The 24,884-nt window shown below is 46.0% G+C and overlaps 1 protein-coding gene across 1 annotated transcript; it reads right to left on the bottom strand.

Moving 5' to 3' along the window:
* Positions 1–6,170: 6,170 nt before the first annotated feature.
* Positions 6,171–9,565, bottom strand: LOC130211312 (uncharacterized). Its single transcript, XM_056442052.1, is given in 3 exon segments — positions 6,171–7,131; positions 7,133–8,520; positions 8,600–9,565. Coding segments are annotated over 3 exon segments (3,192 nt in total). The 3' UTR covers positions 6,171–6,293.
* Between the last annotated feature and the right edge of the window lie 15,319 nt (positions 9,566–24,884).

The following is a 24,884-nucleotide window of genomic DNA, read 5'->3' on the forward strand; positions in this document are numbered from 1 at the left end:
TTACTTATTTCTGTGAGATCAAGCTGCTGCTGAAAATACAGTCCTCTCTATGGTCAGCAAGGATTAAGGAACAATTTCCTCTCCCACTGAGTACAAATGGAGCCTTCACCTCCTTACAGCTGAACGGAAACTATTATAGGCTTGTTTGACTGTGAGCCCTCAGACCCCGGGGCCCCTCTGCACAATACACCACCCACCTCAACACACCATGTTTAGACCTTTTTAGCACAGAAATCCCATTTGAGACCAGTGTTGTTTCTTTCTGATGCTGAACCCGTTTTTTAAACCACATGCTCCCCAGCTTTCCTCAGCCACTCGCATGCATATCCACGGGATGTTCAAAAAGCCATTTAAAACCACACGCTTCCTTCTCCTTCTTATGTTTATATCGGCCGTTAAACTGATTTACACATCAAGTGGTCTGAGCGAAGCAATCTAATTGGTCAAATGCTCATTCCAACCATGCTGATAACCCCTCTTAAGCATTCAGAGCGAAGGTTATTGGTTTTTAGGTTTCATCTCGTGCTAAGTAATGAGCTTATTAGCAGTTTATCCTTCTTATTCCTGCTGTTTATTATTCATGTTCATGGGGAAATGCAGTCTACACGTATTGATGGCTGTTGAATAAAAGCAACACAACTGCTTGAGTTCATCTAAAGACGGAGAACAATACAATAAACCCATTTAAAAGAGTTTTAGCCTGCTGTTTCGGTGAAATAAAAAGTATAGTAGCACTTTGCTGTATTTTGATTTTCATTGACAGGATTTCAAGGCCGGGGGGGGGGGGGTACCTCAGTATCGCGACTCTGCTCTTTGCAGATGATGTTTCTCCAACAGACCGTGAGTCTCAGCACACACTGAGCAGAGCCGGAGGCCACGGCTGTCTTCCGGAAAACGATGGATTGCGCCCTCGGGGTACGCGAGCAGGTCAAGTATCTCTTCGTCTGAGGGTAAAGGGTGAGATGGACAGGAGAGGGAGAGATGTCTGGAATACCATGCTAAGCCGACTTCCCCCAGGACCCGGCCCGGATGAGCGGAACATGATGGATGGCCGGATGGTAGCATTTCACTCCGGGGTTTTAGCTTCAGCAGCCGGTTTTAGTTCTCGTCAGTTTTAGTACTTTTGGTTTACTTTTTAGGTTTGACGTACATGCAGTAAGTGTCACGGTGGGATTAGGGTGGACCCAAATGCACGACTCAGGAGACAGATAATGCAAATAAAGATCCTTTACTGAGAGCGTCGTCATGAACGGAACAGAAAGAATAATCAAACTGTGGAACGCTCGAGGGATTGGTCGGAAAAACACAAGAAAATCTGTCAGAGGACAAGAGCAAGTGAGGGAACCTAAGACAGGGACTAATTAGGGAATGGGCAACAGGTGAGATGGGCATGAAGACCAGGTGAAGGTAATGAGGGACTAACGAGGGAGTGATCAGAGGCAGGTGAAGGGAGTTGCTGTTTGCTGTTTGAAGCCGAATATCCAATAGGCAATGTGCTGCAGCATCGTGTATTGGCATTTTATGTATTTTGTCTGTGAAATAAACTGTCCGTCTGTCTTGGTCATGATACTTGAGGGATTCTTGTGCAACCTCCCGCCCCTCACGCCTCCCTTGTGGCACCCGGTACAAGAAAGGGTTGACGAACTAAGCGCCAACATCACATCAAAGAGCAATCTGGAGTCTCCCCGCAGCTGCAGTGTGAGGAGACCCTTGACGGTTATAAAAGGCCCCTTTTACTTATTAAAGTTGGGAAGGACACTGTTACATCAGAGCAATGAAGAAAGTCTTTCAAGGGTTTCTCGCTGTGAATAATTGAAGTGAAGCTGGGTTCATAAGTCAGAATTTAGCAGCTTGTGTGGGATCGGTGGCCTGATGTTTCCCTTTTTGCGTCTAAAATCAGTCTGGGAAGGACTTCCTGTGAAATGCTACCGGTCTTTACAAGAACTCTGTGTGATGCATTAGGCTCCGCCCCCGGCTGGTCAACGAGCTAATGGGGAAACCGGGCCGTTTATCAATTCCAAGTATGCTGAGTATAGACTTGTGTACCTTTGGAGTTTGGACTTTAGTCTTGGGAGTCCAGACTCCAAGGGACAGGAGGACGGAGGACGGTCTTTCTGCAATTGGAACAGCAGCTGACTTGATGACGTCACCACCTCAGCTGAGTTTAATTATTCTCTGTAAAGTACTTTTACCAAAAAAGATGACAACACTTCTTTTTTCGTTATTCTTTCACTATAATTATTTTATTTTGAATTGTGTGTGTGGGTATATATATATATATATGTGTGTGTGTGTATATATTTATATATATATATATTAATTTTTGATATATGTGTGTATATATACACATATATATATATATATACATACACACAGCTATATATACACATATTTATATACGCATATATATTATATATATATAATATATAGATAATTATATATAATATATATATATGTAATTATATATATAATGTATATCTATATATATATATTAATTTATCTATATATATATATATGTGTGTGTATATATATACACACACATATATATGTAATTAGAAATATATATATAATAATATATATATAATAATTATATATATATATATATATAGTGGCAAACCAGGGGGAACAGCTGAGCACTGGGGGCGGATCCCTAAACTCAGGTTGGGGGAGGGGATCAAGGGAGAGTACTTTCCAGTGCAGGTGCTGCAGCCAATGGGCACATGGGAGTGGTCACACCTGCAGCCCATCAGGTGATTAGAGGGACCATATACTATCTGAAATCCTTTGTTGACTTTGTGCACCCGTCCCCCCTTTTCCCTACCCGTTTTATTAAAAGACACGTTTTGTTACTTTACGACTCTGAATCTCCTGATCTTACTCTGAATCTTCCCTCCAATCCCCTGGGTTGCCACAATATATCAAAATCAAATAATCATGCACATATAGTTGTATATATACTGTGTAAAAATGACTCTTCGGGGTCTCTGTCCGCCTCTTTTCAAATCCGCTTTTTCAGGATATAAAATACCAGCATGTTTGAAATAATGTGTCACGTGAAAGGAGTAATCTGAGGCCCACGGCACACGTGCGATATATCAAACACACTGTTGAGAAATAAAGTAACAAACGGCAAGGCAAACGCTGTAAAACATTTTCTCCTTAAAATAACCCTCAAATAAAAAGACAAGAACATTTGATAAGGAGAGAGATTTCCTAAATCACTACAATTACTTTGACGAGTCAGGCAGTGTGTGTGTGTGTGTGTGGGTGGGTGTATGTGTGTGTGTGTGCGTTTCTGGGGTGTCTTTAGGTCTTCTTGTTCCTGTAATAAAGTGTATGAAATTCTAAATAACTCTCTCTCTCCATCCACACATCTCCCCCTGGCAGCTGTTTGATGTCATGACCCAACATACAATTATCTGTAAGGATGGAGATGTCATACTCATGCACGCACACGCACACACGCACACACCAGGTGTGGGTGAATAATTGGGGACGGGAGAAAAATACTGCAGAGATTTTAAATGACATGGAGGCCGAGGGACAGGGAGAGAGGTAGGTTGCGAGAAAGGGATGCGCGGGAGGGGGGAGGACGGGGAGGATCTGCGTGACATCACAGCTCTAAGTGATCCAATAGGAACACTCTTACTACTTGGACGGATCTGACGAGCGCGCTTATTTCCAGGCAGTTTGTTGCTCATATAGCAGACAGCTTTTACGCCGTGTGCCATGTCCGCGTATTGCCATAGCAACCTACAGTCCTTCAATCATCTGCAATATAAACAAACAAAAATGTTGCCTCATTTATTTGCATCTCATTGAAGGCACCATATATAACGCAAGTTACGTATGTAACTATGGTTCTATGAATCCTGGATGCTTAGCACTGGATTTCTTCCGTCTCGAGCAAACGCAGGTCGAGTCTTAATGACAACAAAGTCACATGTGACCTCGGATGACCCGCCCACTGGGTATAAGTTCCGGTGTCATCCCGAGATCAGTCCTACGGAGTCTTCTCGCAAACTCACGAGATTCCGAGTGACCAAGAACTCTGGCGGTCATCCAGGATTCATAGAACCATAGTTACATACGTAACTTGCGTTCTATTTCATCCTTCCTGACCGCCAGAGGCGGTGCTTAGCACTGGATGACTTGTACCAACAGAGTCACGAGGAAACCCAGGGAGCCTACCGTGTATGGATCAGGCAGAGGACTCTGGACGAAGAACCACCCCCAGTGGGTGAGGGGTGGCAACGTCCACCCTGTAGAACCTGGTGAATGTGCTTGGTGACGCCCAGGAGGCTGCGGCACATATATTCTCCACTGGGACCCCTCTCAGGGTTGCCCATGATGTGGAAACACTCCTGGTAGAATGGCCCCTTGTGCCGCATGGCAGGGCACGGCCCCTTGCTCTGTATGCACAGGCAATGGCCTCCACAATCCAGTGGGATAGGCGCTGTTTTGAAAGGGCCAAACCCCTCCTAGGCCCGCCATAGCAGATGAAGAGCTGCTCCGATTGTCGTATGCCTGTGGTAGCTTCGACATAGGCTCTGAGGGCCCGTACTGGGCACAGGAGCTTTGACCGCTCCTCTCCCGATGGGGGGTCGAACTGTGCCAGCCGGAGAGGCTGGTTGACATATGAGCGTGTCAGCACCTTAGGGAGAAACGCTGCGTTGGGCCATAGTGTAACACCTGAGCCATCCGAGTTCCACCTGAGACAGGATTCACTCACCGATAGGGCGTGCAGCTCGCCTACTCTCTTTGCTGAAGTGATGGCAAGGAGAAAAACGGTCTTTGCCGACAGCCATCTTAGCTCTGACCCTGACATGGGTTCGAAAGGAGGCGAGCATAGTGTGTCCAGTACCATGGGCAGGTCCCATGGGGGAGCCCTGGGGGCGCTCGGAGGACGCAGTCGCCGAGCTCCCCTTAAGAAGAGGGAGACCAACCTATGGCTCCCTACCGTGCCCTTGTTAGTCCCGGCGTGCTGTGCTGAGATAGCAGCTACGTACACCCTCAGGGTAGAGGGAGACCGGCAGTGGCGGCTGGTGACATTTTTTGGGGGGGGGGGCGCAGTTGGGCGGCGCGGTTTAAATAGCACTCCACAATGAGAAGAAAAGAGGTTTTGAGTAGAATATTGTAACAAAGCTTTATTTCAAGAACACAGTGCTCAACACTGTCCACAACAACGAAACAAACGAAACATTGGATTCAGAAAGAGATGCATCACATTGTACATTGTCCCCACTACTTGTAAAGAAATTTAGCCCGCCTCTCTTTCAAGTTGGCAAACAAAACAAAAATATGCCCGTGCCAAACCATATACACTGCTTTTAAAGTCCAACAGCATTGCTATCATTGCCAAATGTATTGTAATATCTACAAAGTAACAACATATGTTTAGTTTGCCAGCATTAAAAGCAGTTTTCCCTCAAGTTATTTCACCTAGGTCCTAAAATGGCCTTGTGTAATTAGATACAGTATATTATCATAAATAAAATGTGTGTACGTGCTGATCTGGAGTCAGTTTGGTAGGATTTGGGTATGAATAAATTATTTCATTTAAAATATGGATTTTTATTTAAAGATATTCATGTAATTTGCATGCAAAATAGGTCTACCCGAACCAAGGACAAAAAATTCAACCCACGCAACACTTCAAAAGTGGCCCGATTCCGCAGGAAAACCGCGGACCTGGCAACACTGCTCTATGGGCTGAGGGAACATACGGGTCTCTGATCTGCCGAATAATCCAATCACGGCGCACATTTTTGCGCACCAAGATTCCAGTTTCATCCGCCAATGTGAAGCCGGTCATTGCCAAAACGACTGAAATGTTGTATCGATGCGACACACACGTTAGACCAGCGCCTCGAAAGGGGAGGGGCTTCTCTCCGTGATAATGGCGATATATTATATTTTTTCACATTAACTTAAGTGGTTGTTGACAGGGGCTTACGGTCTCCCACACACATTTAGCTCGTCAACACGGTATATTTACTATTTAAATGATTTGGCATATAATGTTTTTTGACAGGATTTTTTTTTTTTCATCTCCAAATTTTAAGAGGGGCGGCGCACTAGCGCCCCCTATGGACGAACCGCCACTGGAGACCGGCCCCTATCCAGGAGGGACTGTAGAAACTCTAATATAACCGGCACGGGGCACTGCACCGGGTCGGTGTTGCGGCCCACGCACCAGTCAGAGAACAGCCTCCATCTACACTCGTACTGTAGACGGGTAGATGGTGCTCTGGCATTCCGAATAGTCCCCTTGACTGGGTCTGTGCAGCTGCTCAGCAGCTGGTCGGACCCTGCAGTGGCCAGGCCCATAGCTGCAGGCGGCTGGGGTTGGGGTGCCAGATCTGGCCTCCTAGCTGCGAAAGGAGATCCCTCCTGTCCGGGAGGCGCCATGGCGTCCCGGAGCAGAGTCTGTGCAGTAGGGGGAACCAAGTCCTGGCTGGCCATCGTGGGGCCACCAGTAGGAGACTGTGGCCCTGTTGAAGTACCCTGAGAAGTGTTGGCAAGATCAGGGGAATTGGGGGGAAAGCATAAAGAAGGCCCCCCGGCCATGTGTGCGCCAGGGCATCTTGCCCCAGAGGGCTGGTCCTCTCCCTCAGGGAGAACCAGTGGGAGCAGTGGGTTGACGTCTCTGAGGCAAAGAGATCTACCCTCGCCCTGTCGAAGAGACCCCAGATGCTCTGCACCACTTCTGGGTGGAGCCGCCACTCCCTGGTGGGGTCTGTGGCGGAGAGGGAATCTGCAACCTGGTTCTGTTTCCCTGGAATATACATCGCCCGAAGGCTGGTCAGGCGAGGGGCTGCCCATGTCAGAAGGGCGCAAGCCGCGTGTAGCAGCTTTGCCGACCTGGTGCCACCCAGATGGTTTATGTGGAAAACGGTCAGGGTGTTGTCCGACCGAACGAGTACGTGTTTCCCAGCCAGGAATGGCAGGAACTGCTTGAGTGCTAGGTGCACAGCCCGCAGCTCCAGGACATTGATATGCTCGGTGTGGTCCTGAGCGGACCACTGCCCCTGAGCAGTCCTGTTCTGCCACACTGCGCCCCACCCTGAGAGGGAGGCGTCTGTTGTGACGACCTCCCGCCGGGACGGGACCATACCCATGGGGACACCCCGACAGGTACGCCCTCTCCCTCCATGGTGATAGGGCTCGAAGGCACTGCTGTGATACCTCTACTCTCCTGTGCCTGTGGCATGTGACCTCCAAATGGAGGCTGTTCAGCCATCTCTGCAGAGGGCGCAGTGATAGCAAGCCCAAGGGAATGACAGCTGAGGCGGCTGTCAATTTGCCCACCAGGCGAAGGAAGAGAATGTAGGGCAACCGCCTGCCCCCTCGGAAGAGGGGCAGGTTGCGGAGGATGTCGTCGACACGCCGGCGTGACGGACGGGCTCTCATAGCGGCTGAGTCCAGAGCTATACCGATGAAGGTTATGCTCTGGGACGGGCGCAGAGAGCATTTCTGCATGTTCACCCTGAGGCCCAATAGGGCCACATGGGAGAGAAAGCGGGTGGTGTCTTGTGCAGCCTGAGGCTGGGATGGTGCACAGATCAGCCAATCGTCCAAATACGGCATTAACTTCATGCCCTGCAACTGTAGGGGGGAAAGGGCAGCCGCAACACATCTTGTGAACACACGTGGGGAAAGGGAGAGTCCGAATGGAAGCACCCTGAACTGAAAACAACGGCCTTGAAAGGCGAAACGAAGGAACTGTCTGTGACGAGGCACAATGGGGACATGAAAATAGGCATCCTTCAAGTCGACCGACGTGAACCAGTCCCCTCTGGAGATGGTACGAAGGACGTCTGCCGTGCTGAGCATGTGGAATGGCAAGACCTTCAGGAACTTGTTGAGTCCCCTCAGATCTAGGATTGGGCGGACTCCGCCCTCTTTCTTCCTTACGAGGAAGTAGGTTGAATAAAACCCCCTGGGCTGTAACAGGGGGTCCACCGCCTCGATTGCGCCTTTGGCCAGGAGTTTGGCAAGTTCCTGGCTCAAGGCTAAGGCTTTTGCCGGGTCGGCGATGGTAGTTACCCTGACCCGGCCGGAGGTTGGGGGCCGACGTCGGAATTGGAGCTTGTAGCCCTGAGTTAGGGTGGACACCACCCATGGGTCTGGGGCATGAGATGCCCAGTAGCGGATCTGCTGCTGGGAGAAAAAACCAACGGCCGGCCTGGAGACTTCATCTCCTGCCCCCCCTGCCTCTAGTGGCTGTGGGGGGGCGGCTGTTAATCCCCGGGTTTGGAAACCGTCCGGGGAGTCTGCCGGAAACCTCACGTTGTGAGTGGGTTGGCCTCCCAGCGGAGTGTTGAGGCCTGCGCTGACTATTAAGGCGAGCGCGGGGCTGCAAATGGTCTCTGGGGGCCGGCGTGGGGTCCCTGGACGCCCGTCGGGGTGGGGGCATGGCACGGCGAAGATCAGCGAACTGCTGCCTGGTCTGACTGGCTTGCACAGTTCGCTGAAGCGCCTGTAGCGCGGCCGAGCCGAACATCTCCCCGGGTGCGACTGGGACAGCGCGGAGGGTCCTTCTACAGGTCTCCGACAGGTGTGACTGTGACAGCCAAACCTGGCGGCGGGTCTGTACCAGGATGGACATCAGGCGCCCGAGCTCCCTTGACATGAGGCCAAACGCCTGCAGTGACGCATCACTGAGGCTGATAGAGGAGGCGTCGGGAGTATCCTGCTGTAGAGACGCCGAGAGGGCAAGCATGAGATGGGAGAGGGAGTTACCGATACGGCCCATGCGGGCTGCCGTGTTGTAGGCCTGGGAAAGCAGTTCGTCCGTGGCCCGACACTGGGGCCGAGGGCACCTGGCCTCCGGTCTTAGAGTCTCCTCCGGGGAAACTATGAGGGACGCAATAGTTGGCTCAATGGCTGGCATGCGCTCAAGACCATACTTGGCCGCATCCTGCATGGACGCCAGGGTTCGTCCCTCGGTCGAAGGCCGGGAATGAGCACGGGTGTCTCTCCAGCATGCGTGCAACTCCCTCAGGTAATCTTCGGAGGGAGGGACAGAGAGGGTGGCGGCGACGGAAGTGCGCCTGAAGAACGCACTAACCTGTGGGGTTTTGGGCTGCTGTATATCGAGCTGAAGGCGTGCCAGAGCCATGCACATGACAGACCCGATGGAGCTCTCCTCTCCACCCTCTGACTGACTCTGGACTGAGAGGTGGGAACCCGACCTGGAAGCCTGGGTGCCTCGCCCGTCACTGTACTCTGTGAAGAGGTTGGCGGATGCCGTCACCGAGATAACGTCCTCCTCTGAGAACTGCTCGGCCGCGGGTGGATCTGATGTTTCAGTTTCCACCACACTCGGGTGGAGGGCCCGGAGAAGGGACTTCATCTGCGCCAGCTCCGCAGCCATCAGCTCTACGCTAGAAGCTAGCGTGGCGGTCTTAGCCCTCTTGGGGGAAGCGCCCGCAGAGACCGAAAGCCGGCGCTTGTAATGGCTCGGTTGGGATGGGCCTGGCTGGCTTGACGGAGAGAGGTCAAGCCTGCCGCTCAGGTGTTCCAAGTCTGCCAGTCTTGCGGCCCTTACCGCGTATGGCATAATGCCGCAGTTCATGCACGCATTTTCTGAGAGGCCCTCCCTCAGGTGCTCGAGGCCAAGGCAAGAGGGGCAAAGGTCATGGCCATCCTCGAGCTGGAGAGGGGCCATGCAGGTCCTACAGTCAGCAGGGCTAAATTTAGCCATGGCTCTGGAGGGACCCTGTCTTCCGCTACTGTGGCCCGGGCCACGCTGAACGGGTCGAAGACAGTCCGTCTAGTTAGGGTAGAGCGCGGACGCTGGCCTCACCAGCACGGTCGCTGTAGCGGCTGGGGGTCGCAGCAGTAGCACTCCGCTACTGTGGCCCAGGTCCTGTAGGACAGGACGGAGACAGCCCGTCTAGCGAGGGTAGAGCGCGGACGCTGACCTCGCTAGTACGGTAGCTGTAGCAGCTAGGGTCGCAGCAGTAGCACTCCGCTACTGTGGCCCAGGTCCTGTGGAGCAGGACGGAGACAGTCCGTCTAGTGAAGTGAGGGTGTCCCAAAAACACCGCTGTCCTCACTAGCACGGTAGCTGTGGCTGCTGGGGGTCGCAACAGTAGCACTCTGCTACTGTGACCCGGGTCCTGTAGGACCGGAGGCAGCTGTTGGATTTAGCGTGGCTTCCGTTAGCCCGAGTTGCCTACTTAGGCACTCTGCTAACTCTGCCCGGCGGCGATGCCACCGGCGTCAGCGCGCACGCTATCCAAGTCGCTACAGAGAGCTGGTCACGCCCGCGTCGCAGCCTGCGACGCCGAGCGGAGACACTCCCGTTAGCACACGGTTTAGCAACGGCGAGTGATAATAATTGGAACGCTCTCACCCGATTGACGCTTCGCGATGGAGGTCCTGGTGAGAAACGAAGGTAGACCTGCTGCGTTCTCCGGCCTGACTCGATAGTCAGCCGTAGGAAAACGCGCCGTCTTCCCCCCCCGGGGGGAAGCTTGTCGCAGCCTCTGGAGGGCGAGGGATCGCAACTCCGACCAGTTGGTCGCGAGGCTTCACGCGACGAGCTTTAGACAAACCTCTGTATAACTTCAGTTTTTAGCTGATGCTATTTTCGAGATTCCGTTAGCCTGCGTTTGCGAGAAGATGAAAAAGGACTGATCTCGGGATGACACCGGAACTTATACCCAGTGGGCGGGTCATCCGAGGTCACATGTGACTTTGTTGTCATTAAGACTCGACCTGCGTATGCTCGAGATGGAAGAAATCCAGTGCTAAGCACCGCCTCTGGCGGTCAGGAAGGATGAAATAGAACCCATAACAAGTTACAGAAAACAACCAGTCAACAACAAACCGAAATTCTCAACATCTGAACAGTATTATACAATTCAGCACGACACGCTACTAGTCCTGGCTGTGGAGACACGGGTATACAGCTGTTTATTTATAAAGCATGTGGAGTTCTTTGTTTGTTTTTTACTTGTGATTTTGTACGTATTTCATTATATTTTAATGTTTTGTACTATCTGGACCTTGAGCCTGTAATAAAAGTGTGTTTGATTGAGTACTTCATGTGTACGCATGCATCTAAAATGCTTAAATTACGTGTTCCGTTCCTCTGTCATCTGATTCTGTGCTTCTGGAATGTGGTCGTGAGGTTTCTTCAGCTCAAAGTGACCCTGGTAAAAATGTACAAAATTATTGTTTCGACTGTTAAAAAAACGCTTTTATTGAAGATTTCAGTCACAAATGAATCATGTTTCTATTAGAGTTGCATCGTGGAGAATTAGCAGCACCTCATTTAGATTTAGAATATCAGACGTCAGGGTTCAGACACCTTGAAGCCGGTTCTATCTCCAGAAATGATTAAAAAGACAAAAGTTTACGATTTAAAGAAAACTGTCATGAATCCTCTCTCTCATTTTTCCACCTTTCCTTCTCCTCCTTTCTGTGCCCTCCCTCACCTCTTTCACATCAGCCGCCCACCTCTTTGACCTCACTTCTCCTTCCCTTCTTTTAATTTCTCTCCTCGCTCCTCTCCCTCATCATCTTACATCACCCTCTCTCTCCTCCCGTCGACTCTTCTGCCTCCATTTCCTCGCCCTTCCTTCTTTTTTCATCATCCTCCTGTACAGCTCTCATCTCATCTCATCATGCACTTCAGGAGATGACGGAGGTCTGCTTTTGCAATACTGAATTCTACTTTTGTTTTTCGATCATCTGTAAAACGGAATCCTTGGGCTTTTCGTGGTGAAATAAAAGGACCTCTAAATATTCAGCTCTCGTCCTCCCTGATTCATATTTTTTAGCAATTCTAAAATGAGGTTGTAAAACATGGACCATCGTGAAAACAATCCGGTTGCGGATGTCGTCTCTGAACTCCAACTCCAGTCTCAAGTTGCTAATCGAAGGCTTAACAACGGCCGGTGCGCGGAAGAAGAAGTCTAGTCCTGGATATCCGCTGGCGACACCGGAACCCCCGAAGCACAATCGGACTGACTGTCGATGGGTTCTGATGTTGTTTGGAAGGTGTGGCAGCTGTCTCCAATTTGGCGTCGGCTGCTGACTGATTGCCAATCGGCCAGCTGCTCTGGCCGATTGGCAATCAGTCAGCAGCCGATGCCGCCCTCATAAAAGCTCTCAGTAGAGAGTGGAGGGGAGGAAGAAAGTGAGCAGAGGCGCCGTCGTTGTGCGGTCTGTTGTGCTGGAGAGTGAATTCAATAAAGTATGTTGTCGAACAGAACCTCGTTGGTTGTGGCTGATCTTTGCTGCGTATGGGGGAAACCCACGGGTGACGGCCAGAGAACCGTGACAGAAGGTAACCAGCCGGATGGGCAGAGTTTGTCAATAAAGAAGTAATTTAACTTACTGTGCTTTACAACTTCCCATCCTGGGACAGGAATCCATCCTCAATGGTTCCCTCTGATGTGATTTCCTTTTTTACCCCGTTGAAGGTTTTTTGGGTTTTTTTTTTCCTTTTTCCAATGTGAAGCTCTATGGACAGAAGATGTCGTATGTTTTACATATTTTGAAGCATTCTGAGGAAAATGTGCGTTTTGGGGTTTTTCAAATAAATTGAACTGACTTTATGGAGGAAAAAAAAGAATTAGATGTTACCATGTCCCTCTAATTAAGTATAAGTCTATTTTGAGTTATTCAAACATGCAAAATCTATTCAACTGGTAACAAAACCAACGTAGCTATTTTCCAGCTGTTGGAAAACATCTTTCTTCAAGAATGCAGAGGATATCAATTTGGGAATGTTCTTTTCAATTAAAGACACCAAGATGTGTTGTCTTGCTTTCTTCATCCAATAAATACCAATGAGATGCTGTCAGTTACTTTCTTTCATAGGTCAATGCTTTATTGAGGATAGTATGAATAGGTAATTAAAGAAAGTGACGTGAGGAGCTGCAGTCGTCTAGGTGCGTGTGTGACGTGACGCGACGCGCCGAGGCGACTCTTCCTCCTTCACAACAACGGCGGCTCCTGAAGAGGTGAGTGTGGATGTTTGCGCGGATGCTGTTATATCGGAACAATTCCATGATTGAAAGACACATTGACCGGTGTACGGCGGAGGAAGGCCTTTCTCGACATGGCTTCAAAAAGAGTTTGATTGACAGACTATTCTTTTTGTGGGGTGGCTTGTCTGTGTGATGAAGACCAAGACCTGAGCGGACCCAAGAGCAGATACACTCGCCTTCAGTTTGGTTTGGAAAGTAAAAGAATACGACGTCCACTGGTCATCTCATCGGCCCTCCCTGCTTCATGGGTGTGGCTGCTTTCGGTGTCACGTCAGCCGCCCTCACCAGAGTGGAACACAAATACTCTTCATGACGTAGTCACACTCGGGAGGAGTGAAGATGATGCAAGCGGCACGGAGACATGGAGGTGGTGTTCGAGAACATACGGCATGAATGTCTCAAAAGCCTATAGGATGCATTTCCACTCGGCTTCTAACAGATAACTAAGTGTCTGAGGATGGAGGTATACACGAGGACTGGTAATCATTTGTAGTTCGACTTTTAGAGAGACAGATATTACAGAGCAGCTGTCAGCTGTTCACTAATCAGTGGGATTTCCTGTTTATTCTGAACATTATTTTTTTAATGTTTGACAAAAAAGATAGATTAGAAAGAGATTTTGTCAAATGGAGTATTTTAGTCAGTGGTCCCCAAACTACGGCCCGCGGGCCGGATCCGGCCCGCCTCCCCATTTGGACCGGCCCCCTGAAAAATACCAGAGACGCGTTCCGATTTATTATTTTTTTCACCTGGCCCGCTGCCGTTGAGATTGCAGTGAGATGCGGAGAAAATGTGGAGTGTTGCTCTTCGCAATAGAACATCTTTGATGGGACGTGTCGCGTCTCAGCCAATCAGCGTTCAGATGTCCACAGCGTTTGGGAAGTTAGGTTAGCTTGGATGTTAGCCCACTACATCTGCTGCCGTCACCCTGCACGGTGTAGCGATACTAACAAAGTACCCGTACGTTAAAAACGATGTGATTTAGCATATTTTTAGAATCGATACTTCATTAAAAGAGCGATCAGAGCGCACGCGCTGCTTCGCTCCGTTAAATGCTGTCTGCACGCGCAGCGCTCACAGCGAGTGGCGCGCGCATCCAGGATTTTTCCTGGGTCAAAATGAGTCTTCGGTGCTCTCAAAAAAAAATGTTGCGCGCTCAGCGCGCACCGTCTGCCCGTGCAACTCGGGCTGTTGAGTGAGTGATCAGCAGCTGGCCTCTCGGTCCATTCGCGCACCTCAGTTGCAGGGCTCTCAAGTTTTGAAGACAGGCAAGCGTGAGATTTCCATCAGCACCCGATACAGCTGACCGTTGCGCGCGCCGGCATCGAGCCGAAAAGAGTTGTTGACGGGGGTGCTTGTGACTATTTTTTTGCTCCATCCCAATGCGCGCAGACCGGCGTCGGAGCTCTGCAGCGGAACAATCGATCGGCGTATTGAGCACCCCTGCATTCAAGCATTAAATAGCCGAGAGGTTTTTTCAGCGTGAGGAATTCGATGTGTGGCGGGAGTGCGTGAGATAAGACCGAAATGCGTGAGTCTCACGCTCAATGCGTGAGACTTGAGAGCCCTGCAGTTGCGTATTGATCAGACAAGAAGACACGCTTATGAACTCCAGTGTTATCCCTACTATTATAACAGGGTGAAATCTCCACCCGCCACAATGTAATCCCCCCCCCCCCCCATATTTTTAGTATCGATACTACATTAAAAGAGCGTGAGTGATGCGCGCGCACCACTCAGCCGTGATGCGCGCGCACAGGTGAGCACACTCTCACTTCTCACTAGCACCCGCCCTGGCTGGCCCTCCATCAGACAAGGCAAACGTTATGTGGCCCTCACAGGAAAAAGTTTGGGGACCCCTGGTTTTAGTGCTCGGGTCTTATTGAGAACTTTTACCGGCCTACTTCATTTTAGTTCCAGTTTGACAACAACTGCTTGGAGATCACTGTCCTGTTGAGACTCCGCCCACTGTTGAGACTCCGCCCACTCCTCCTCCCCACCGCCATCTGCCTGATGGATCGTGGAGGTCTCCATCGTGGAATATGCCTACTATGAACTATTCATACACTCTGTCATATTCATTGAATGTATTTTAACTCTAAATCTGTCCTTCTGTACACATTACATCTATTGCATCTGTCCATCCTAGGAGAGGGATCCTCCTCTGTTGCTCTCCTCCAGGTTTCTTCCCTTTTTTTCCCCCTGAAGGGTTATTTGGGAGTTTTTCCTGGTCCGATGTGAGGTTTTGGGGCAGGGATGTCTATGTGTACAGATTGTAAAGCACTCCGAGACAAATTTGTAATTTGTGAAATTGGGCTATACAAATAAACTGAATTGAATTGAATTGTTGAACCGCCTCCCACTCCACAAGTCTGCTGAAAGGATGTCGCAGTTCTTTTATTTTTAATCTACACATCAACTTTTAAACTATCAGAACTGTGAGATTCAAAGTGAGTCTACTATACTATATACTAGTATTTTATATATATATATATATAGGGTTCATCGGACCTGGCTGGGCCTGATGTCATGGCCCTGCTGATGCTCCGCCCACTCCTCCTCTCTACCTCCATCTGCCTGATGGATCATGGAGGTCTGGATCATGGTCCATGCCGACTACCAACTATTCATACACTCTGTCATAGTCATTGAATGTGTTATAACTCTAATGTTTCCTTCTGGTCACATGACATATATTCTTCTGTCCATCCTGGAGAGGGATCCTCCTCTGTTGCTCTTCTGAAAGTTTCTTCCCTTTTTTCCCCGTGAAAGGTTTTTTTTCTGTTTTTTGCGGGGGGTTTTCCTAATCCGATGTGAGGTCAAAGGTCAGGGATGTCGTATGTGTATAAATGAGACAAATTTGTGATATTGGTCTATACAAAATAAACTGAATTGAATTGCGTGATGATAAAAGTACACAAAGCCACAAATCTGTGCACTGTTATTATTATAATTTGTTCACCTGACTGATGGCTGCTGGAACAAAGCTGTTTGTATTCCGCGTTGTTCTCCACTGTGGTACCTCCAACTGGAAGGAAGAAGCTGGAACTCCCTGTGTAAAGGGAGGGAGTCGTCTTTTAAGGTGGAGCCGGTTATCCGTTACTGTGTGGTGTTCAAGGACTCTGGGCTCAGCTGGGACTCGCCACTCAAAGACAACAAAGAAAAAGATAAAATTGATTAAATAAAAGCACGATAAAATAAGGTCATCACGCTTTTGTCACTGAGGAAATAGGAAATAGGACCGTTTCCTCAAACTAAATAAAACGCTCGTCCCTGTTTTTCCAAACGGCTTGACGGTTTGCATCCAAATTCAATTTTGGGTCGATAATTGTCCCAAGATATTTGAAGGTTTTCACATATTCCACTGTCTGGATACAACATCATGTGTGTGGGCATGTTTTTTAAAATCAATTATGTGTAAATCCGGCATATGAGAGGTTGATTTTGATTGTTTGTTTGAGATCCACACAGAGCTGCTTGACCAATGTTTTTGCTCTTCAGCAACTGCGTTCCACAACCCGTTTGACATCACTCTGTGTTTTTAATGCGGGTTGTGACTCTGCTCAGGCCGACAGACAAATGGCTCGCTGTCATTCTTCTGTCCACTCTCCACATTTGGAGTCCCTGTAATCGGCTGTCGGTCGTCAAACTCTCGGCCCTCTCGGTGCCTTGTCGGGACATTGAAAGTCGCTCCGTGTTACAGATAATCAAAACGTGTCGAATAAATGAGGTGAATGACAGCGACGCCTGCCACGTAACCGGACGCATTAAGAAGCTCTTTAGACATAATTGGGTTTCTGGGCTTCGGCTGAATGGGCCTCTCAAAAATCAAAAATCAAAAGGCTTCTTCCTCATAAATCACTGTAATCACAATCTATATGTCTCTCTGCTTCTCTGTCTTTTTATGTGGTTGCTCATAACACTTTCCAGTCTCTTTCCTTTGTCTATCTTTCCTCACTTTGTCTATTTTTCCTCACAGAGCTTCTTCAGCTTTCCACCAACTTCATCTCCACTTCTTTCTCCTTTCTGCATCGTTCACTTTGATCTCTTTATACGGCTGTTTTCGCCGGCTCTCTTACCCACTTCTTTGTTTATTTACGCATTGGTCAATTAATTAATCAAATGCTCTGACAGAAAAGATATCTTTGTCGGCCGCCGGACTGAAATCAGCCGTCAAATCATTTTATTACCTTCGCATTGAAAATGCGGAAGGTAATGTTTTGATCGCCGTGTATTTGTATGTGTGCGTGTTATTCGCATAAGTAAATAAGTATTAAACCGAATCGCATGAAATTTGGTGGGATGATTGGTTATTATCCGGGGACCATTTGATTCGATTTTGGGATCGATCGGGTCAAAGGTCAAGAAAAGGTCAAAATCTTCTTTTTACCATAGCGCGGTCAATTTCTATCCAATTGGCATGCAACTCATGCCAACATGTTCATAATTCAATGCCCAATCTTGTGATATGCAAAGGTATGCGCTCTACCGAGTGCTCGTTCTAGTTTGTCCTGTTGTTGTGATTGGACGGGTTCCTGCCTGACAAGTATATGTTTTGCTTTATTTATATATAATATTAATGTATAGTGAATTAAATGTACATTTATCAGTGTTAATTTTAATGTGAGGTTTTTAAAAAATATCTTTAATCCATTTATTATATACTGTGTACAGGACTGTCTCAGAAAATTAGAATATTGTGATAAAGTTCTTTATTTTCTGTAATGCAATTAAAAAATTATTAAATATTAAAAGAATAAAAGGCTTGCAATATTTCAGTTGATTTGTAATGAATCCAGAATGCATGACATTTTTGTTTTTTTAATTGCATTACAGAAAATAAAGAACTTTATCACAATATTCTAATTTTCTGAGACAGTCCTGTATGTTCTTTTTTTGAGGATCACCTTCTTTCTTTTTTTACCGAGAATGTTTTAGACTTTTCCAAGCATTTAATTTACGATCAATTACCAAATGTACAGTTTTTTTGCTCAAATTAAACTACGGTTCCTCGTTTGAGCTGCGCTAGAATAAAACTCCAAATTGGGAAGTTTCCGCCCCTCCTCCTCTCAAGGATAATGCAACACTGTGCGCTTTACTCTGTGAGTTTTGTTAGACCAAATAAAAGAAGAAATAAGTGAATTCTTTTGGGTACAGTTTGAATAAGGGTATAGAAATGTTGGCTCCCAAATCTGCCTGATTAAGATTGATTCTACCTGTTAAGTTGATAATCAAATCATACCACCATTCAATGACCTGCTTGAGCTCTTTAATCCATATCCATAAATGTTCCTAACACAACTGTAACATCGGCAGCATTTGAAAAATTGGGAGTACAATCTCGATTCCGTTTTGCAACCCTGTTGTACAATGACAACTAAGAAACCTTGTAACCTCTGCTGGAGGAAAAAGGCTCTGCCATAAATCCATATATGTACTTGTGTCCTTGATGACTTTGTTGGGGACGGCCTTCTTCAAGGCGAGCTCAAGAAAATAAAAAACAGAATGGGCACTCGGTAGAGCGCATACCTTCGCATATCACAAGATTGGGCATTGAATTATGAACATGTTGGCATTAGTTGCATGCCAATTGGATAAAAATTGACCGTGCTATGGTAAAAAGAAGATTTTGACCTTTCCATGACCTTGACCCGATTGATCCCAAAATCTGATCAAATGGTCCCCAGATAATAACCAATCATCCCACCAAATTTCATGCGATTCGGTTTAAAACTTTTTTTGTTATGCGAGGAACACGCAACAAATACATAAATACACGGCGATCAAAACATAACCTTCCGCATTTTCAATGCGAAGGTAATAAAAATACAGCGAACACAATTCCAAATTGAATCACACTAATAACTACACAAAATATATCCCATGGAACACAGATCCAGTGCCCGCCCCCTGGGCAGACTGGCGTCGATCGGTTACCTGCCCAGCGGTCGGCACAAAGACATCTCCTGATCTTTCGCCTTTCCCAGCTTAAAGTCAAACCTCCCCTTCCTCCTCTTCTCGTCCATCGATTGGACAAGACCTCGTTCTGTTGTCCCTTATCACTTTCTCCATGTTAGGTGTTGGTCAACCCCCCCATGAACATTTAACATGTCCTCAAGGTTTCATTTGCAGAACTTAAAGGAGAGTAAAACAAAGCCGTACATTTGGGTAAAAGAGGGAATGAGGGCAGCAGTGTGGCCGCCATCGCCATGTTTCCATAAACAATAGCTCTTGTTAAAAACTTTTGAGAAAACTTCCGCTCAAAAAAGAGTTGACGTGATGAATAGGAGATGGAGGCACCTTTGTCCAATAAGTTCTGAGTGTGCGGAACATTTGATTTACTGACATGCCTTCGATAATATGTGTTTATATTGTCTCGGTCAAAATGAAACACTGCCAATACTAGCTCAAATTAAAACAAGAAAAACAATTAAACAAATTCCTGAAGACCTCTCTCCATTTGTTGATGGTTAGATGTTCAAGGAAACTAGTTTTATTTACGGCTAGCATTCTACTTCTGCATGTTATATTGTTTACTGGTGAGTTTGTAGTAAACTATAGTGAACCAGTTATATCTTATTTGTTATGTTTCAAAAATGTGCAGAAAATTTGCTTGACGATTGAATAAAATCACGGCCTATTTTCAAACTACATTTTTGTCACACATCGTCGCAGTATCTACATGTTTAACCTCACGTTTCCATTTTGAGCCGGTGTTTTTGGTGCAACTTGTCTGATTTATGCGTTATTCTAACTTTTCTAGTCGGTTTTCTAGTTAGTTTAAACTCAACATGATTAGTCATTGCATGTTCTCTATGTTGAAATCTTGTTATTTTATGGAATAAGTAGATACATGTAGAGGAGTTAAAAGAACATATAGTGTAAACAAAATTAAAGGTCTAACACAATGGAAATATTTACCGTTATTTATAGAACCTAATATATATATTACGGACTCTGTTCGGGCTAACTCCGGCAGCATCTTCGCTTCAGAGAACCTGAAACAGGAGGAATTGTGCAGAGGTCAGGGAATAAAGAAAAGAAAATCCTTGGCAGGGCCACATTCCATTAATATTGTCTAATTAATACAACAATATAGAATGGGGAAAAACATGTGTACTTGCTAACTGCATCGATCGCCTTGGCCTCCTTACGAAGGTCGTATATGCCTTCTGATATTATTCACATAAAACTCTATATTCACACTCATAAAGTGTGCCGAATGCATTTATTTGGTGACTGAAGCTGGGCTCCATTTGTTCAAACAGTTTTGAGACATCTAGATACCATTTTTTGCTCCAACACAATTTTCAAGGCTATGCATGTTTTAAAATAATGGTTTCATACGGTAAATATTAAATCCTTAACTATGGTTTGAAAGGAAACGTAATTACTGCCTCGATTATGTTTAAGGTTTGTTTTTAATATATTTTTTGTATAGTTTTATATTCAATTCATACACACCCAATTATTGCATTATTTATATATATATATATATATATATATATACAGGACTGTCTCAGAAAATTAGAATATTGTGATAAAGTTTATATTTTCTTGTAAATTTAAAAAAAAAAAAAAAAACATGCATTCTTCTGGATTTGCAAAAAATCAACTGAAATATGCTTTTATTCAAAAGATTTATAACAGCTGAGTGTTTGTTTTTCATGATATTCTAATATTTAGAGATAGGATATTTGAGTTTTCTTAGCTGTAAGCCATAATCAAAGGCTTGCAATATTTCAGTTGATTTGTAATGAATCCAGAATGCATGACATTTTTGTTTTTTTAATTGCATTACAGAAAATAAAGAACTTCATCACAATATTCTAATTTTCTGAGACAGTCCTGTATATATACTGCGAACAAAAAGTAGAAACAGTGTCTGAACTCTGGCATAATTTCATCAGTCAACAATTATGCGCCTGCTGGCATCCTTTCTGCAGCTATCCTCATAAAACTGATATAATCGTTCGCTTTTTAATTATTTACAGCCTATCAGATGGCTCAACCCCTCTGTCGCCGGGCAGAGTTGGCAGGATGACGCTGCAGATGGCTCTGTTTTATTATCAGGCAGTACAATTTTGCTCTGGGGACAGTTTCTTTTATTGGAATATAATATGCCCTTAAATCTGCAAAGCCATGAAATAATATTTAAAATAATAATACATTCTGATATCCTGCGTGCTTTTTAAAATCTGGAAAATAAACCTCAGGGTTGAAAAACTGCTGCTAAATAATGCTCCACATTGCAAATCGCAAGCTTCATCGCGATGGCGTTACGCTTTGAGACGTCCAACCAAAATACAAATGTTCTCTATTTCTTATAAATTATTCTTAAGTATAAGTATATTTTATTTTCAAAGAAGCCAATAGAACCAAAAGAAAGGGTCTCCTGTATCAAAGTCAGATGCTTTGTCGTCCCGTCTATTCGGCCCTCCTTCCTCCTCCCTAGGAGGTCACACAATGCTTTAAGGATCCTTCTGCCAAACAAACCAGTCCCCATTCACACGGACACAAAAGGTCCTTGTCAGTTAAATATACTTGATGCCGTCATTTTCTGTTGGCTTGCCTCCAAATTATCCCACTCACAATTGTACCAAATTCTTCTCTTGAATTCCACAGCCACTAAAAAAATAAAATAATCCAGGACTGGAGAGACATCTGAAACTCAAAGCCCCTCTCCTTGTCTTTCTGCCTGGGACTTTTCCTTTGATTAAATTCAAAAAACACAAAGGAGGCATATAGTATTTCCCTCTCATCCTCCTAATCTAAACACAAACATATATCACCAGCCTGAAAAGTGATAAAAGACCAATTAGATGCCAAAATCCATTTAAAAATGGATTTCTTTCATTGGTCTTTTTTCCCCGAATCTGGAACGTGAAGCGCAGGTGCTCTACAAAGAGGATACATTAAAGCAGGAAGTAGGACAGGTCGAGTGGCGGCTGTGCAGACGGTCCTGAGGGAGGGGCTTCTCTGTAACAGACCCCATTCCATCAGTGGATGAGAAACCTTGGTGACCTGCGGCACCCGGATCACATGACTAGTCAGGCCTCGAGGCGGACATGTGGGCGGCGGAGTTAGAGAGCAGATCGCGGACCGGTTGTTTTACCCCTAGTCCGCACGTCTAAAGGTGCGTTCACACCAAAAGCGAAACTATTTTTTCGCGAGACCAAATCCCATGAAAAGTCAACGTACAGACGCTTGTGGCTGCGATAGACGCGATATTTTCCAGGGCGACGCGATGTGGGCGACGCATTTTCAGCGGCGCAATTTTCGCCCCGAGTTGAAATATTTCAACTTTGAGGCGGTCATCTCGCAACTCGGGCCAATCGGTTCCGCTCTCGTAGCGCTGGAAGCGGAAGTCTTTCAGACGTAACAGTGACTTCATCGGTGAAAGTGACCGAGCTGTGTGAGCCTACGGGTGATGTCATGAACCCAAACACGAGGGCGTTAGTGTGTGAGACGTCCACAACAAGTATAAAGCAGAACTAGTGGTTATTCTGGTGGATGAAGGAAATGATTACGGTCGTTATGGAGAGGAGACACAGAGATAAACCCCGCCCCTCACGGACGCTTATGGCGAGAACACGGTGAACGGTCGAGCGAGTAAACTCACGCGTTTTGGGCGACGCGAAAAATAGTTTTGCTTTTTGTCTGAACGCACCTTAAGTGGGCAAGATGCTGGACTGCGAATTACCCTCAAAAGCTGTGCTGTCGGTGTGAGGGTGCGTGTAAATAATAATAATAATAATAATGCATTTCATTTTTATCGCACTCTTCCTTCAAAGAATCTCAGAGTGCCACACATATAGTAAAAACAAATAAAACCGATTAAAACATAGTTAAAGCAACCCATAAAAAGAAAAAAAAATCAGAATAGCTGACAATAAATTAACTGTAAACAATGCCTTCCTAATGAAAAGGTTTTAGGCCAGGCCAGTTAAAAGAGTTCAGTGTCTGAGTTTCAGGTTCAGGTGGTCAGATTGGACAGGTGGCATACGGCGCTTTGAGTTTCCCAAACACTAAAGAGACAAGAAGCTTCACGGCTTCCCCTCCCTGGTCCTCTCACCCGTTAATCCATCACCACGTTGCACATTTCTGAGGGAGAAAAGGCCATAAATCATCCATCCCGAGAGGCCCAATGTCATGCAGCCTGAGGAAATCTACGTTGCAATTGGAAAGCACCGGTATTCAAATATTAAAACCAGGTCACTAGCTGATGAATGCTACGTCGCTATTTCTTTTGGCTTCTTCACTTGTGTGCAATTGCACCTGGAGAATATGTTTGTGTGTGTGTGTGTGTGTGTGTGTGTGTGTGTGTGTGTGTGTGTGTGTGTGTGTGTGTGTGTGTGTGTGTGTGTGTGTGTGTGTGTGTGTGTGTGTGTGTGTGTGTGTGTGTGCACTCGTTTCTACATATATTTGTATGTAAAACCTGTCTTTGCAGAAAACTATACTTCACAGTTTGCACTTTTAAGGATTGTGTTTGTGTTTTGTCAGCAACCGGTTATTTTCCTGTGCTGGGAACATTTCTGCCAGATTTCAGTCTTGATCATATTAACAACTGTCACACACACACACACACACACACAGCAAGAGAGCTGCTGTCAAACACTAGGACCTATAGTGATAATACAGTATATATAAATAAATAGTGTTCATGTGATGAACTACAGATAATTCAATTCAGTTCATTTGTATAGCCCATTTTCACAAATTAGAAATTTGTCTCAGAGTAGTCCAAGATATCTGATATTATTGATTTCCATGCAGTCCAACCAATATATAGATTTACTTTTAAACGGATGCTTTAATACCAAGCATTGAACCCTGCTGACTTGTTTTCCCGGTTTTGAGTTTAATTCCACTGGCGCCCGACACCGCTGTGCTACAGCAGAGAACCCTGAGATCAGAGAAACCTGAATTCAGAGCATACACACTCTAGATGAGAGCATAGAACCCTGAGGTCAGCACAGAACCCTGAGGTCAGGGAACCTTGAGGTCAGAGCATGTAACTCTGATATCAGAGCACTGAATGCATGCAACACACCCATGCACACGAGGAAACACACACTTTAACGTCCCTGTGTTTACTTCTTTACTTCAGGAGAAAACAGCGATTAACTAATCAACACACTGACGCAAGTAAGTGTTCTCGCCTGCATGTGTGTCGTTTCACATGGAGCGTAACGTTGTCCACACCTGCACTGTATGTTCATTGCAGGTGCCGGCTATATCTTAGTCGTAGATATAGCCGGCACCTAGTTCGAGCAACTAGCTCGATCAAATGTCCTATTATCCATCTTAAATTAATCCGATGATTGAAATCAGGTTTCTCAAAGGCTGATCCGACCTCAAACTATTTTGTTAGTTCGAACCAGACATCAGAATAATTGCGCGTGCCCGTCTGGCTTCAAAAGAGGGAAGCATCGTTTACCGAAATCATGATTTTCTAAAAATGAAAGAAAAAGTCTATTTTTCTCCGCTGACGTGCTGACGAGATGGAGATGATCATGAACGCATGAGGAATTCCAGACCATAATCATGAACATCTAACATCGAGGGCTAGACAAGAAGCGTGGCTTATCTCTGTGGAAACAGTTATAATATACACTACCGTTCAAAAGTTTGGGGTCACTTAGAAATGTCTTTATTTTTCAAAGAAAAGCACTGTTTTTTCAATAAAGATAACATTAATCAAAAATACACTCTATACATTGTTAATGTGGTAAATGACTATTCTAGGTGGAAACGTCTGGTTTCTAATGAAATATCTCCAGAGGTGTATAGAGGCCCATTTCCATCAACTATCACTCCAGTGTTCTAATGGTACATTGTGTTTGCTAATCGCCTTAGAAGACTAAAATCTGA

The sequence above is a fragment of the Pseudoliparis swirei genome, chromosome 20 (assembly GCF_029220125.1).
Source record: "Pseudoliparis swirei isolate HS2019 ecotype Mariana Trench chromosome 20, NWPU_hadal_v1, whole genome shotgun sequence".
Classification (NCBI taxonomy): domain Eukaryota; kingdom Metazoa; phylum Chordata; class Actinopteri; order Perciformes; family Liparidae; genus Pseudoliparis; species Pseudoliparis swirei.